Source organism: Triturus cristatus, chromosome 6 (assembly GCF_964204655.1).
Source record: "Triturus cristatus chromosome 6, aTriCri1.1, whole genome shotgun sequence".
In the NCBI taxonomy this organism is placed as follows: Eukaryota; Metazoa; Chordata; class Amphibia; order Caudata; family Salamandridae; genus Triturus; species Triturus cristatus.
In genome coordinates, this window is record NC_140589.1 from 323,297,210 (window position 1) to 323,314,706 (window position 17,497).

The window sequence follows — 17,497 nt, forward strand, 5'->3', positions numbered from 1 at the left end:
TTCTAGTATCCAATTTCCTTTTGTCAAAATGTAACCTCCTTTCTACACTCTTCTCAAATAAGATAAGTTTGGAAATATAGTATGACTTTGCACAGTGTCTTCTTTTTCTGACTTCAACTAAATGTTTTTTTTTTTTTTTTAAACCGCAAGTGAAGGTTAGTTCTTTTGGCAGAAATAAAATATGGCAGTCACAACTATTTGAAGGATTATGGTTAATGAACACCGAGCTATATGAATGATTAGCAGAATAATCACAAGGTAAAACTGCAATAAGAAAGATTTTGTTCAGTTTTTGGATAGACCCTGAGAGACTGTACCTAGCGATATTGTAATTGTCAATTGTATTTGTGTTGACATATTTACAAAATGAGAGAAGATGGTTTAAAACTAGAGTAACAATTGCTACAGCTGCTGTGATTGGATATGATAAACTGGAGTAGTATATAATTCAATAGTTATTTACTTTAAACAAAACCGATCCAGTCACACAATTTACTTGCTGTCCATTTATAAATTAAAGGCCTTTTCCACCAAATCATACTCCAAGCCTAATTACAGTATCATCCAGTGTAGGCTGGCTAGTTTTAATTTGGTTGAAGCTTTTTTATTAAGATGGTTCACCAAGCCTTGTGAAATACCAACTAGTTTCAATTTCTCTCTCTGTTATTAACCTACCTTTTTTCATGGAAAGTTAGAGATCGGGTTTGTTTCCCTTTAAAGTTTAGTCTCAGGAGGAGCTGGTTCATTTGATTCTCACATTATTTATATATTGCAGTCTTGTCCAATTGAATGTTAATATTTTTTATGAATAAGGTCTATCTTTTCATAGAAAGCAAATGTGTTTCTCACAGGAAGCTTAAAAGTGTCTGTCCATCAGTAAATTACTCTTACAAAGTTTCAAAGTCATATTATTCCAACAGTATGGACAGAATGGATGTTTTTATCCCCCTTAACCACTCATATTTATTTTTGGTTGGGAGAAAAACAATCTCTTCCCTGATGTTCTGTTGCTATACGCCTCCGTGCCAGCACTAGCACCAGTCTTGGGTACTTATATTGCATCATCTTATTCTTTACTTTGGGAACTACACCCAGCAGGCCCTACTGTGGGACAAGTTGCAAGGGTATACCTGTTGCCTCTACCAACTTGGCAAATACTTCTCGCCAAAAAATTGCAAGCAGAGTACACTGCCAGCTTAAGTGCAGGAAGTTTACTCCCGCTGTGTCACACTTGGGCCACTTGGACGATATATGTGGGTACATTTGAATCAGTATAATCTGCATCAGGTAGATGCGATCCAGAAAATTTTATTGGATCAATATACATCACGCATTCCTGATACCTCCCCCACCTGTGCAGATGCCGTATCCCATTATTTGTCACTCATCTGTTCCTCTACATCAACTTCACAGGCCCCTCTGTCTCAAGCTGCCATTTTAGGTTTTCCTGTTCCATAGTTCAATAGATGTCACCTTATGTTGGATGTAACCCAACTGCAACACAGCCTCCAGAGTCTTTGTAGTTGTAGCAGTAAATCCAGTCCAGATTTCCTGGCCAGTATAGCGTAGTGTCGAAAATGCCCTGGACACATCTCTCAGGATACTACAGCCCCCCCCTCCACCCACCATCATAATCCCATCAATGCACTTGAACAGTTGCAGTGCCCAAATATCTAAATTCCTCACAAAGGGTGTTCGTTTGAAAACTCCTTTAGTAGTTCTTTCCCATATGCTGCCAGTCTGTCGTACTATGTATAGTTATTCCCACAGGATATGGCACATTTCATAAGTAATTGCAGTAGGGAGACTGCTCAGCATTTCCCTTTTAGGTTTAACTGTGTTTTATTGGCATTTCAGCAAAATTACACATTCAATAAGCAAGAGAAGCGTTAGTACAGTGTTGCCCCCATGGCCCATGCCAAACCCAGTCCTTCCGGTGAGTCATTCTTCCGCCTTGGCCTTGAAGGGCTCCTCCCATGCAATCAGTGCAGCAGTTGCGAATGGACCCATGGGTTACATGGAATAACGCAATGCCTTTTTACAAAACAAAAATAACACCCTGAACCCCCCTCCCCCCAAAACAACTCCCCCCCCCTCCCCCCCCTCCCCGAGCTGGTGTGCCACTGACATCCTAGGGAGGCCTATCATAAAGAGCGTGAGTCAATGAGCGTCCACTAGTCGTCTTGTCTGGACATCTGCGCTGGTAGGTCGTTGAAGTCTGAGATATTTAGGGCATGTAATGTCGTTCATGTCTTGAGCTAGTAAGGAAAGCAGTGGCTGCCAAGAGTCCGTGAAGCTGGCCAGAGTATTAGACAGGGAGGCGTGTATGCGTTCCATGCCTATAGTATACCACAACCTATGAAGCCACCCTAAGCGAGTCGGTTTCGTGGAGGAACCCCAGTGTGATAGAACGTTCTGGGTGGCAGCTCCCAGTGCCAAACCCATTTGTCTTCCTCGTTGCAAACGAAGCACCGCATACACCGGGAAGCGCGGTATCGCTATGTCGAATTGGCGGTCAATGTCATCGAGGATAGAACTCCAATACTCTTGCAGTGCAGGGCAGTCCCACAGTAGGTGCACCAAAGTGCCCTCTTCACCACAACCGCGCCAGCAGAGCGGGCTCCGCTCATGGTTTCCTCTGTGCAAGTGAGCCTGAGTTAGGTGCCAATACATGGCTACTTTAACCGCAGACTCCCTGCTAGCCGTATTGCGGGTGGTATGATTCGCTCGGTAATAAATGTCTGACCACTCTTTGCTAGTCAGTTCCCTCCCCAGTTCCTTCTCCCACCTCTGCTGGCCCGCAGTAGATTCCGTGGGGTCCCTAAGCCGGAGCATATCATAGTTCTGAGATCATTTTCTTATTGGTTTCTTTGGTGTAGAGCCATTTCTTGAACCTTGTGAGATGCCCAGTCCCCCCTCGTCTGGCCGTAGGTAGCTCAAATCTTTGCGGAGCTGGGGTCTCTTTCCTCCCCATATAAATCGATTGATGTCCTTTTGTAGCGCTTGAAGTACTCCCGCAGGCGGCCAGATCGGAATAGTCTGGAAAAGATATAGTGCCCTAGGGAGAAGGGACATCTTAACCGCTGCAACCCTCCCCAGCAGTGAGAGCGAGTGGCGTTTCCATTCAGTTAGGTCTTTGGTAACTTGTCGAAGAAGTTTAGCATAGTTAAGATGAAGCGTCTGGGTCACGGATGCCGCCAGCTGTATGCCCAAATAGGGGATGGAGGAGTGTATCAGAATTCCCTCATATGAAGAGCTGCATGAGGGGGACGAATTCCCCAGATCCCGGAATGTTAAGATCGACGACTTCCCCCCACATTAATGTGGAGGCCCGAGACGCGGCCAAAATCCTCCAGTTCCCGCAGGAACACCAGGACCGAGCGTGCCGGAGCCTCCGAGGAGGCAATAATATCGTCTGCATAGAGGCTAACAGTAAGCCTTTCCCCTCTGAACAGGATACCCACTATGTCCTGGTTATCTCTAATTCTTTGGGCCAACTGTTCAATGTATAAAGCAAAAAGGAGAGGTTTCAACGGGCACCCTTGCCAGGTCCCCCGTTGTATCTCAAAAGGGGTAGAGGTAACCCCATTCACCCTAATAGTAACCGTAGGTTTAGTATAGCCGCTCAGGACCCACGCTCGAAACCATTCTCCCAGACTGAAATGAAGTAAGGTTTTGTCCAGGAAGCACAAGTCCACCCAGTCTAACGCCTTTTCAGCGTCCACCGAGAGGAGGAGAGCATCCATATTAGTGCGGTGCGCTTTATCAATGAGATGGAGTATATGTTTAGTATTGTCACCACTTTGCCCGGATTGAATGAATCCGGCTTGATGTGGGTCGATTATGCCGGGCATAAAGGGGCCCCCAGATGTCGGTAAAGATCTTTAGGTCAACATTGAGCAGCGATATCGGCCGATAGGAGCTGCATTTAGCGGTGTCCTTGCCCGGTTTGGGCAGCACCACTATTGATGCTGTAAGCATTTCTAGAGGAATTGTGCCCGGGCCGGCAAAAGTGTTAAAGAGCCTAATGAGTATTGGTGCTATGGCTGTGCAAAAGGCCTTGTAGAACCCGGCAGAAAAGCCATCCGGGCCCGGCGCTTTCAAAGGTTTATGTCGAGAGATTTCCCCTATGACCTCTTCAGTGCGATTAGGGCTGTCGAGCTTCTCCGCATTATGCTGATTGAGCGCTGTAGTGTGCGCGCCCTGAAGATAAGCATCGACCTGTGGGACAGCTGACAGGTCCCCTGCGTAGAGGTCTGCATAGAAATCTCTGAAGGCCCGCGCTATCTCTGCATCGCCTTCGATTGTAGTACCCTGCGGACCCGCAAGCCCCTTCACCTTTGTCTGTATCATCTGTGCCCGCACTTTGCAAGCCAGCAGACGGCCCGCCTTGTCCCCCCGCCCCCCCATGTAATATGAGTGCTTGAGCCTGAGAGCCGCATATTCGGCTCTATCTAAGTCAAACCCCGCAAGCAGGGCGCGCGCATTTTTCAATTGTCGCCAAATTCTCGGTGCCCTGGTCCGACTGTGGGCCTTCTCCAGTGCCAGCAATTGAGCCGTGAGTTCCTCTCGCTTCGCTCTTCGCTCCCTGTTCTCCGCGGTCGAATGGCTATTAGTTCTCCCCTCACTACTGCCTTAAGTGCCCCCCACAACGTGGCGATATAGACCTCCTGGCGTATCATTAGCCTCCAGGTATTCTTTAATGCAACCCAAAATTTGCTCCCTCACTGCCGGTTTGTGTATCATGGCTTCTCGCAGTCTCCACCCTCCCGTCGGCCTAGGCATCCGGGGGACCGCTAATGTCACCACCACCGCGTCATGATCTGACTGTGCCGCCGCTGTGATATAGACATCTTTTACCAGCACCTAAACTTCTATGGAGCCTAAGAAATGGTCAAGCCGGGCATAGGTGTGGTGTACGTGTGAGTAATAGGAGAATTGTGTGGTCTGTGGGTGTGTTGAGCGCCAGAGATCTATGAGCCCTCTTTCCTGCAACCAGCGCTTGCCCTCGGAGGAGATCTCCCCTGTCTGGGAATACCGGCTACCGGACCTATCCATGTGAGTATCCATTACTAAATTCAAATCCACCTCCACCAGAATGGATCGGTCTGGTGTCTCCAGTGCCGCCGACAGGGCGGTCCTGAGGAAGGCCTCTTGACCTGTGTTTGGTGCGTAGACAACCCCCACTCTGAGGGCCGTCCCAATAATCCAGAACCGATGCATGAGCAGCCTACCTTTGAGTTCAGCCACCCTGTCCCCTACTCTCCCTGTAAATCGTCGGGACACTAAAATTTCAACTACCGCTTTCTTGTCCTGTGTAGATGAAAAGTATTGGTGTGGGAATGCTCTAACCCTCATTCTGTTCCAGTCACGTGCCAACAAATGCGTTTCCTGCAACAGGCAGATGTCCGCCCCCGAGTTTTCTAAATAAGACCATATTGAGCGTCGCTTATTGGGGCTATTCAGACCTTTAACGTTCAGGGTAAGAATGGTTAACTCCGAATCCATCATGTCAAAAGGCGGTAATCAAGCCAATCCTGTGCTAAGGGCCAGTGGCTAAAAAGTAAAGCCTCACCTCCCCCGCCATCCCCCCGCCCCGCAACCCTGCCCCTCCGTATACTTTTCCCCCGTGGACACACCAGCTCCCCAACCCCCACCCTAACCCCAACCGCGAATGGATAACCCCCCAACAGTGTCCCGAGCCCACTGAGAAAGGCATTGGGCCCGTGGTATGAAAAGAGGTCTCAGGGCATCGTGTGGCATACGTGGTTCCGCAGGACCCTTCGTCCCCCCGCCTGCCCCTCAGGACCAAAAAATTTGCACATCCCCGCTTTCCATCTCAGACACCATCGCGGGAAGTTGTATCTCAGATAACTGTGGCAAGCGCATCCCTGCGTTCCTGCGCCATGGCCTCTGAATCCGGAGCCCGAGAGGCCCCCGTGGAACGCCCTCTCCTCATTGTCTGCCAGGCCACAGGGGACTGGCGTTGGCTCGATAGGTTCTCAGTATCCGGGCTCCGAGGTGGGAGACCCAGCAGCCTGCAGGCCTTGGTGAGCGAACAAATTTGCTGAAGTGCACCACTCCATTTGAATATTATGCGGAAAGGATTCCCCCAGTAATATGCCACCCCCTTCTCTCTCAAATGTGCCGTAACGTCTTTGAAATCCCTCCGCTTCTGCAATGTACTAGCCGCAAGGTCCTGATACAAGGTGATGTGGTGCCCCTGGTAGCTAACAGGGTGGTGTAGGCGGGCTTCTCTGATGATGCGCTCCATCAAGGGGTAGTCCGGGAGGAAAGTCAGTATATCCGGCTGCGGCGCCCTAGGGCCCCGCCTTAAGCCCACCCAGTGGGCTCTGTCGATGCGTATCTCCGTCTCGGGAAGGCTGCCAGGATCTCGCGGAACAGGCCCTGCAGGTCCTGGGTGATGTCCGACCCCTCTGCTTCAGAAGACACCCCTCGGACTCGGATGTTGTTCCTCCGAGAACGGTTTTCGAGGTCCTCAGTGTGAGCCTGTAGATCCAACTGTTGATCCCTCAGGCGGATCACCTCCTGCTGCAGCTGCGTGACCTCCTCGCATTTAGCATGCTCTTGATCTTCAATGGCGGCCCAGGGAGTCCACCTCCCGCCTGAGCTCACGAACCTCCCCCACCACCTCACTTTTCAGAGCCTGGAAGTCCTCCCGGAGAGTATTGAATAAGGTCTCTAGAAAAGATTTAGTTATGGGGGCATCGACCTCATCCGGATCGGTGTTAGCCGGGGAAGGTTTAGATAACATCTCCTTCAAAGTACGTTCCTTCTTCCCCCATTGCGTGGACATGGTCTCTAACAGGTTAAGCCCTCCAGCCGAGTCAGACAGGCGAGCCGTGGCACCAAGCGAGGGGCCCCCAAGCCAGCGCGGTTGGTGTGGCGCACCGCGAGCCCCCCGCCGTCACAGCCCTGCGGAGATGTGGTATGGAGCAACAGGCCAAAGGAGACCGCGCAGGACGTCTCTCTCAGGGAAAAGGCCCCCCTCACCTGCCACAATGGGTGCCGGGGGCCCTGCTCCGCGGCCTGCAGAGATGATCTCGCGTCACCAACTTCTAGACCTCGTAGGCCCCTCCCGACTCTCTTTTCTGCGTGTCCACGGGGCCACTAGCTGCCCTGTGAGGGAAGGGGGCCAAACTTGTGGGGTTGTCCGGGCGTTAAGCGTCTCCCGCCTCCGAATCACCAACTGGATCGAGGGCCCCCCGCCAAACCAGCCACACGGTGCCCCCCCAAGGTCCGCAGTCCGCCGCTATAGAGTTTGCCCAGGTGCTGCCACAGGGCCGAGTCTTCCAGGCCCAAGCGTGTGAGTATCTCTCAGTGCTATCAGGGAAGAGGCCCGGGTCTCTGCGCCACCCGCACTTCCCTTGCTCGCCGCCCTCACCACCTCGCCGTCAGTCCAGCCCAGGCCACAAGGCAATCTCGGAGGGAGGGCCTGCTGAAGGCCCGCCTGACCGTCCTCTGCGTTCACTCTCCTCTGCAGCAAAACCAGCGAGGACCCGGCAATCCCGCCACCGTCCTACCACTCGTTGGGGAAGCCAGCCGAGTGCTCTGGCTGAAATCCCTCCGTGCAGTCTGGCCCCGCTGAAGCACCAAGCACCCCTTACCGTATCTCGATCCTCGCGGGGGTGCTAGGCGGCCATCAATGCACTGTGCCTCTTCATATCATAGGTGACTCTGCCACATGGGAGGGGGGCGAGCGCCCGGGCCCGCCGCACAGCGCGAACCTGCCTCTCGGGCAGTGTTCCGCGGCGCCCCGCTGTCCGTCTTCCCCTGGCAACAGCCTCACTCCAGCTCCCGGCCAAGTGGGATCGCGTTCCGCGCTCAGGGAGCCACCTGGAGCACTGAAGATAGGCTGTCTCCTGCTGGCCTCCGCTGCGCCTCTGATGTCCCTCACAGGATCGCCCACCGGTGCTGTCTGTCAGGCACCATTTGCAGCGTCTACTGGAGTCCGGGTGCCATTTTCTCCAGACTCGTTGCCCTGCTGCCCCTCTCCGCTCAGGGAAAGCGTTCGGTCCCCAGCCTCAATTCCTTTACTACAAGGCTGCAGAAGTGCTGGGGAGCGATATCACAACTTCCGACGCGCTGTTAGAGGTAAATAGTGCGATCTCAGGGCGATTCGGACAGTGACGAGCGGGGAGACAAAGCAGCACACATCTTACCCGCTCGCCATCTTGGCCATGCCCCCCAGCATGTCTCTTTTAACAAGTGTTTTCCCCAGTTGTCTTCATCAACCAGCCAGTTAGCTAGCAGCATGCTTAATGTGTTACATAAAAATGTATCTCAATATTTGGGAGCCCAATACCTCCCTCTTCTAGGTGCAGTTTCAGGACATCCAGCACCACCATGCTTTTCTTTCCTGCCCACAAAAGGGAGATTAATAAAGGTCTTGAAAGTAGAATACAGCAGTAGGCAGTGTGAGTTCCCAAAGAACACAGACACATTGGAAAGAAGACCACTGTTGCCAACGCCACGCTACCCATGAATGAAAAAGGAAGGGAAACCCAGAATTTCACGTTTGCCTCCAGTCCCTTTAGAACCCGCCCCAAGTTACAGTCACGCTCTTTCTACTGGGTATGTCATGTGCTACTGTAATACCCAGGCACCGAAACGTAGCCACTTGACTTTTAGTCCCAGATCCGGCAGCTTTTCTGCTGAACCAATCAGCCTTCAGCCCCAACGAAAATAAAATACTTTTCTACATGTTCCTCTTTAAATGGGAACCTCTCGAAACATGACAAGAGCTGGGCTACAGAATTCCAGAGAAGTTGCAAATAAAACAGTGGGTCATTGGTGTAGAAAGAGGCTATGTGATGACTTCCCCCAACCATAATCCCCCCCAAACCACAAGCTCCACTCCAAGTGGAATCGCCATTGGCTCTAGAGCCAACTTAAAGAACAGGGTAGTGAGAGGACTTTCCTGCCAAGTCCCTCTCCCCACCTCACAGCTACCCAATACCACCATACCAATGCGTAGAGGGACGGTGGGCCTTGTATATAGTAGATTCACCCAGCTACAAAAGACAGGATCAAAAACCATTTGTTTAAGAATTTCTTTCAAATCACTTTATCAGAATGCATCACGTGTCAGCCTTCTTATATTAATTGCCATACTCCTGCCAGGGGTAAAATCACACTGATCCTCATGTACTAGTTCCTCAACCACCTGACTCTTTCGAGTGGTCTGTATCCTGCATAATATTTTAGTGTCAGAGTTAATCCTAGTCAAAGGGTGGTATGCTGACCGGTCCATTGAATCACCCCCAGGCTTGAGCATCATACATATGATTCCTTCCCCCATTGTGGAAGGGTAAGCCTGAGCGTCTCCAATAATTGCTCAGTCGTCACAGCGCAAAAGCCTGATATACCTCCGCTGGGAATCCGTCACTTCCAGGTGTTTTGCCCTTCAGCATCATTTTTAACAGCTTCCTTCAATACTTCTAAAGTAATTACCTTCTCTAGCTCTTTTCAATGTGGTTTGCAAAACTGTGAGAAATAATATCATTTAAGTGTCCTGCGAAATTGTCAGTGGTCTCCGAGTCTGTGCTACAGTAGATAGTCTGTAAATGGATGGCCAGTGTTATGTTTATGACTGCCTGTGCCATCAGGATTGCGTAGCACCACTATAGGGTGGAATATGAAACTCCTGTGAAAGTATCCAGGTATCCCCCCCTCTGTATGTAGTTGCTGATGATACTCCTTCATTGTAAACTTGTACAGCCTATTCCCGCTGTCTCTTAGGTCCATCCCAGCTGTTAGTATTCTTTATACATATCCCGCAGAGGTGGGCAATCTTTGTTGTACCACTGCCAGTTTTTTCTCCTGCTCCCCCAGTTCTCTCTGAAGCTGCCCCTTAACCCTGTGTATCTACCCTAGACATTCACCATTTGCCCCCACAGCATCGCCTTCTTTCTTTCCTCTCATTTCCCCTAGAGTCAGGGGTGCTTAACTCCCCTCGAAAATGGATCCAATCACTGTTCCATAAGTCCAGGCTGGCATGATCTGTTAGGATTTCCTGCAGGAGCCTTATAGTGAAGGATGTTTGACCGCTCCCCCCCCATTATGTAATCCAGTACTTGTGATTAGCGATCCTATGGGAACCTGTAACAGGATAACCGTACCAAGATAACCGTACCAACCACTGTAGTGGTAGAAACCCAGGTTCTGTGTGATGCTATTTTTGTATTTGCCTGATGAGATCTGACTGTGGCATTTTTTCTATTCAACAAACCTCTTACAAAACATTTAACTTCCATCCATCAACTTATCCCCTCGACTCAGGTGGACACTATTTACAATCATGTAAATGTGGCTTGTTTGCCTCAATCAGTTGGAGCCCAAAGTGATTGGTAAACTGCCTCTTGGTGAAAGCTCCCTCCAACCAATAGAATATGGTTGTTCTGTAATACTATTTGTTGGTGTATTATGTGGGAGTGATTGTCATCCCACCCCCAATGCGGTCAAGAGAAGAGAACATTCGCTCCAGCTTCTTTAACCAGTTACGTCGATGAACAAACTTGAGTTTTTAATATTCTGCAGCCTAATAATTATATTATATTGTGCCATTTACCTGAATCCAATGAGTTCCCCCATATAAGTTATGCATATTGCACTTGACCTACTCATATAGCCAGGATCATTCGCCTGAATTTTCCTGATGCCAGTCAGGCTCCATACTCGAAGCCTGTATGGACAACCGTTCTGGGAGCCCTCCTGCAACTCCATCTGACTCAACCACCAGCCTGCCCACCTCCGGTCCATGCCTCTCCTGCTGGGAACGAAGGTGCATCAACTGTGGAGGCATCTGACCAGAGCCTCAGGGTTTAGCAACGACTATGTGTGTGCCAGTGTGAGCCTCAACTTCAAGCTTGTCCCAAATCTGTTTTTGTTCCATAAAAAATTGGATTTCCCTTTGTTAAGTAATCACAGCTTGGCCAAGAACAGAAGCATATACTTTAACCCCTTAGCCCTGAGTTTCTGCTTCACTGGTTCAGATAGTTCACTAACCTTGTGTGGGTCTGTTCTCAGGAGATTAACCTCCAGGGATATAGCATGTATCTTTATCTACAGATTATGGCCAGACCTCTCAATATCGGCACATCCAAGGGTTCCTCCTCTGCATCCAGAAGGGACCCCGAAGCCTGCGATGTGCCCTTCATGCCAGTAGCAAACTTAAGCACGTTTTAGTTTGTTGTGCAGAGCAGGTCGCATTATCATTCGCCATTTTGGACTGTACAGTGCCACTCTGAGTGTCTCCGCCAGTGGGCATTCCTGGAAAAACAAAGTGCAGAGTGTCAATATGCCCCTCGGATGGTTAATCAACTCCTGCCGTCAACCTTTATACAATTGATAACGGCAGTACATTTTTAGTGCTCTTCAGGTTGTCTGTTACTCTGGGACCCGGCATTCATTGCAAAAGGACGGTAGGTACACCCCAAGGGAAACCAGCACACTACTTTAAGTGGGATAGTCAATAATGGCTGTCACACAAAAAACTGGACTATTAACCCTCGAGTCTTTATACACTTCAAACATTACTTCCAGGGCATTCGCGTGCCGTAATGAGATCATAGCTCAGTTAATCCAAGTGCTCTCATGCCCCAAAGGCTATAAACGGAGATATCTACTTCATGGCGAGCCAAGCGGTCAGACCCCTGGGCGGACACGAGAGCACTGCACTCACTGCCCTCAAGCACGGTCCCTTGATATTTGACCCACAAAATTAGTTGGTGGCGGGCCGCACTCTCCCCTATGCTGCCTGTCTGCAGTAATGAATAAACTTTTATTCCTTCCACATGTGCGGGGGAAAGAGAGAGCAGTTCAATTCAGCAGCTGTTCCTGGAGCCAGCAACAATACAGGTCACCTGTCCCTTTGTCGGCAGACCTTGAGAGAGAGAGAGAGAGAGTCAGTACAACCCTGGCTTCAGAGGTGAAAGCGCCAGCCACACTCGCTGCTAGTATTCTCCCCAAGTCCCGGTATCAGAGTCCCAGATAGGAAGCAGCCTAAAGAGTGTTGAGGCCCCTTCTGGCCATGCGGGCCACATCGAACAAAGTCAGTGCTTCTACCATATTGGCATGGTTCCCTCCCTCCCTCATTCCGCTCAATATTGCGACCAACCTCAGACACAGAGCTGACAGGGATCACTGGTCTTCCTCCATACAACTGTGGCTGCTTGATGCTGCCCTCCAGATCGCCACACAATCTGCTGAAAATTTCAGTGAGGCTTCTTGACTGGAGCAGGCAGCCATACTGCCTCTAAGAGTACCGCCTGTTTCCGTCATCTCTTCAGGGCAGCCAAGAGCAGAATTCTGCATTTGGCTTGTTCAGGATATGTGGGCAGGGAAAAAGGGCACAGATTTCAGTGCCAGTTTTCCGGGTCAGGATGCAGCTGTATACCGAAAAAAGCGGCCAAGCTGTTAAATCTTGTTAGCAATGCCCTCAAGGCTGGTCCATCTTTGAAGCTATGAAAAGGTACTGTGGAACCCTTTTGGACAATGGGTACCCATTCCCTGGTTTCTTCAGAAAGTCTAAATTTCCAGTGATGTTAGATAATTTGCAGTCTGAAAACAGGTGAAAATTTAGGCTACAGCGTTAGGTGAATTACAGCAACTTCTCACTCTTCTTGATGGAACATCATTACTTAATATGACGTGATGGGTTATGATATTGCCCTTTACAAATGTTGTATGCTTTTGTAGAAGGTGCTGCTATTAGTGCGAACCAGTTTTCGGAATTGATAGACCCATTGCCTGCAAATAACCCGTACCTTCATAGAGGGCACTTTCTTCTTTACATAACGTTCAAGATAATATTTTAGTTAGCCCTGTTGGTGCTTGGTCTACACTATTTGCAATTTGTCACACCAGAACAGAGCGAGTCCTGCATTGAATTCTGAGGATCACTTTGGCTCGTTTATTTTCACATTTTAAACCACAGTAAAATATTTAGCTGGCACCTTATGGACTAGTCAGCAATGAATCACAGATACAAAATTAAAATGTTGCAGTTTTTTTCTTACAGATAGATTTCAGAGTTGTCCTTCTGTTTTTACTCTCAAGAGTGCTCCAAAGTGTTTAGCTTAGCTTTCTCTCCACTATATATATTTTACTGTCTTGACTTTCTTAATATATATTCTTTTTGAGCTATAAGAATAATTCTCTTGGAATTCAAATTGGTCTTAAACCCACTCTCTGGCCCTCAGTTGGGGCAATGCCTTGTGGTAATTAAAGAATGTAGAAGTACTAGTTTAAAAGCAACACATCTATAAACCACCTTCCGATCTTGGATAGCCACACATATAAAATTGACCTATGACCAGCACTTCTAGTGATACCAGTCACTACTACTAAAATGGTGAAACCTCACCCCTAAAAGACTGTTTTCTACCTGTCATTTCCCGAGGCTATTTTTATAGGACAGTTTGCCTTTGTATGTATTTTGAGGTCCATATTTATTACTCACTTTATTTTTATGTTGTGATGTATTTAGATATTTGTTTCATAGTACTACCAGAAACCTAAAGTTGATGAATGGGACTGTTTCTGATGTTTAGAGGCAGCAAGGTATTGCTGTATGTACATTCTCTTTTTGTAGTAGTCCTTGATACAGAAGATACAGATTAATAAACCATGAATTGTCATTGTGCCACCAAGGATTTCTACTCCGTTTAAGGTGTTTTCTTCTAGTTTAATTGTTGCACAGTTTCCATTCGCACTTTCGCACTGGAAGGCCAATTTTAGCCTCGCCTGATTAGTTTTTTTCTTGGCAATGCAAAGCATGCTAATATTATCTTTTGTTTTTCCATTTCCATCTCATCTACCATTTTCATTGTCTAAGGACGAATGTTTTCAGTGGGAAACAATAATATATCAGGATCTGTCCACAAAAGATTTCAGAGGCTTGGTAAACTGGTTCAAGATGTTGAAAGCATAATCTGCATAATGCGTCATAATGGTCCGCTGCTTATTTTGCCAGCACTTGTAGTAACACTGGCTTTTAACATCTTATTGCAAATTTTTTAGTTCTGGCCCTCCCCTTCGAATCATCCTTCACTGATATTCCGTCATACATTTTTCATAACAGTAAGTAATGTCAGTCATGTCCTGATCAGCATGCGCTTACTATGTATACTAACTAAAGGTATTTATGCTTGGAATAGGTAGCATCTAAAATTTCAGGTCAAACCAAATTTCCGTTTTTGAAGTAAAATCCAAAAATGAGCTCTAACATACACATGGCTTGTTTTAAACATGGTATTTATTAATGCACTGGTTTTGTATCTGCCTGGTGTGCTGTAACATACATGTATCATGCTCACAGGTGTCCTGTGTAATCAAAATAAGTGAGACCTTGGGATGCTGGAATGAGTAATGATTACACTTACCACGGTGCATGTAATCCAATTTCAGATTTACTAAATATTTCATCTAATCTTCACCTAACGTGTACAAATAAATACACCACTGAAATGTGTGATAAGTGTAGTTAAATATACAGAATCACTTTATAATAGACTACAAAAGAATCCTTTTTTTAATCTGATTTTTTTGAATTGTAGAAAATCCAAGTTCTTCCAAACCTTCTTTCTTCGTAGTTTTTCAGTCATTAGTTAAGTTTTGGTTTTCTGATATAAAATTGTTTATGGGTCCAATTGTATCTATTCAGGCAAAGAAATCTATAATTACGTTTATTGTAGCCCTTGGTATTATGAACATCAAGCACAGCTTAAAAGAAAACGAGCTTGAAAAGCCAAAGACAATGATGAATAATGTGTTTCAACAGTTATAAGGATTTCCATAACAGCTCATTGAAGGCCTATAAATTGGAACTGAGGAAAACATATCAAATATATTTCTCTTGGCACATTTGGACTTCTTAAACTACTCTTCTGGATTGTGAATACAATTTCTTATGAGCAACAAGGTCTAGCATTATATTGTACGTCCAGAGTCGTCACAGAAGGGAAGGTTGTCCAGAGAGCCGGTCCAGACCAAACTTGCACAAACAGCGTGCTATTGTGCACAACTCAAGGAGGCATGACTTTGTACCCAATTTGGGTCATCGGTAAATAAATCACAAATCAAAACAGAAACCAAGGTATGTGTGATTGGGACAAAATCAATGAACCCATACATTAAAACTCCAATCACTAAGTAGATTAGGTCGATATTGGTCCTGAATAGGTACTAGATCATTGTTATAACTACACAGAAGCTAGAAACAAGTTGGCCTATAGCTATCTAAGATACCTAAAGTTTGATAGATAGCACCACACATTTTTAATATAAGTAAGAGAACTTGTTCATTAAAGTTTTTCCTGGGAAGTACCTCTTTCCCTGTTTTAACCTCACACCTCGACACCAGTCTACTCCTTAAGCCCCCACACTTCACCAAACGGTGGACAAGAAGATCTCGGGCAAAGAGCCCCCATTGAGGGTGCCCGTCAGGCATTGCAGCGCCGGCCTGACGAAGAGCAAACGCCCTATGATGAACTATGACACCTAGCCAGGTGTGTCAGGGCATTTGATTCTTGCAGGGTCAAGAATAGTCATTGACCCACATAGGCACTCATTCTTCTTTAGGAACTGCATACCCCACATACATTTATTAGTTTATTTGTAGCATGTATGCTGGACTTTGATGCACTCTAAGTCTATCCCTTTGTTAGCCATTATATTGTGAGTGTCTTTTGTAACAACTTGGCATAATTCTTGAAAAACGCAGAAAAAGTATAGTACGAGAAAATCATGATCATCCTTCCCCCAATTCTTCACAGCTCTTCTTCTCTTGAACAACTTCTCCAGGATGAATATGCAGAAGATATATTTCTAGCACTTGCTCACTTTATTCAGAATCTTCTTTAGTTCCATTACCAGTGTGCCTATCAAGCCTGCCTGGAGCTAATAGTTGCTCCACATTGTGTAAATGCATAATTGCTTCATCCAATCATGGCACAATGTCAGTAATGGTAGGCCCTGGTGTTACTCTTGTAGTTCCCAGTTTTAGTTGTTTCCCTCACTTTTTAAAGAAACTCCATTGGATTCCTCTTGAGAAAATAGTTTCTTTAAAAGTTCTTTTCTCGATTCATAAAAACTTGTTTAGTTAATTAACAAAAGTATTTTAGAGATACTCAAAAAAACCTGTGCTCTGCTATTAACTGTTTGATGCCCATCCCGGAAGGAAGTTGTGTTGAGAACCATTTCTGTTTCAGCACCGATTGTGTAACTCACTGCCATTGGATTTATGGAGTATGACCAAGCTCACCTTTTTCAGGAAGAGGTCAGGTTGATTTACTCTTCAGTTCTAAAAGAGGAAGTGGTTGAAAACGTACCTATTCCTGTGTTCCTTAACATGTTTTTCTCTTACTGGTAACATTTTTTTAGTTTTCTTCCTCAAAGCACTTTGAAAGCCCACAGGCTATTATTAGTTGCGTTTTACAAGAAGAGAATAACATAATGTTATCTAGGTGTTAGGTTTTCTTTTCCCACAATATCCTAAATTTACAGACACTCAACTGTCTGTGTCTATCTGTGCAACATTCCTAGATGTTCAAGCATTTGAAGTAGTTCCACTCTCCAGACTGGGAATAATTAATAAATCATGGCAATATAAATAACATCACAACATTATACCATCAAGATCACTGATGTCCCTTTCACTTCAGCGTATGTTTGGATGGCTGTTCAGCAGCTAGGATAACTTGACTCGAGTCAGTCAATCAACTGTAGATCATCTTCTCTTTTGCCTGATTCAACCATTTTCAATTCTGTTTAAAGATGCAATATGTCAACTGTGTTTGATAGCCAGAATCCATAGATACTTTGAAAGTGTTCAGCAGCCTGTGGGAGCTGCTGTCTGCTCTTACCCTGCACTCCTGTCAAGAACCTCCTTTTTTCATTACAACTTGCAGTGTCTGAAACTTGAAAATCAAACTGGATTGAGCATTGTAAAAAGTGTGCTTAGCTTAGCATCATCGATATGTTTGTATTTATTGATTGTAGTATGAATGCAGATGACACCTCTACTATTTAATAGAGTTTCTCCATCGGGACTTAAAAGACTACAACACTTTCACTTATTGCTACACTGAAAGTGCTTATGTCTCTTCTAATCAGGATATGCATCAAGGTATGTCCTCCCCTCTTTTGGTAGTCTCCTACTGTCACCGACCCAAGTACCACAAACCACCGGTTGTGTATTTTAAAGGATTTATTGTGAATACTGAGGCTGGGGACTGCCGTTCAGGCACGACAGTCTGCTGTGTTTTCCCCGTGTTCTTCTCCTTTCCGGTTTGGCCTTCCCTTCTTGTCCTGCGCCTGCGTCCATTGCTCTCTCTCTTTGCGGCACACGTCCCCTAAGGAAAAAGAGTAAGCTTTTCGCTCTCTCATCAAGGTATTCCTTAGAAACTGCACTATGATTTTACCCCCACAGTTTGCAGACATACTTGTATGTGCAGGTAAGCATATTTGTATTAGA

The 17,497-nt window shown here is 46.6% G+C and overlaps 1 protein-coding gene across 5 annotated transcripts in view; it reads left to right on the forward strand.

Moving 5' to 3' along the window:
- The window catches only part of ROCK2 (Rho associated coiled-coil containing protein kinase 2), a 531,243-nt gene that overhangs the window by 497,239 nt on the left and 16,507 nt on the right, over window positions 1–17,497 (forward strand). For 2 of the 5 annotated variants that reach the window (XR_014962943.1, XM_085610694.1), the window contains exon 33: window positions 14,044–14,103. The exons of the other annotated variants lie outside the window; for them this stretch is intronic. Coding sequence is in view for 1 of the 2 variants with exons in the window: in XM_085610694.1 (XP_085466820.1) it covers window positions 14,044–14,077 (34 nt within the window). In the remaining variant the exon portion in view is untranslated. The remainder of the gene's footprint in view (window positions 1–14,043; window positions 14,104–17,497) is intronic. 5 annotated transcript variants of the gene reach the window in all.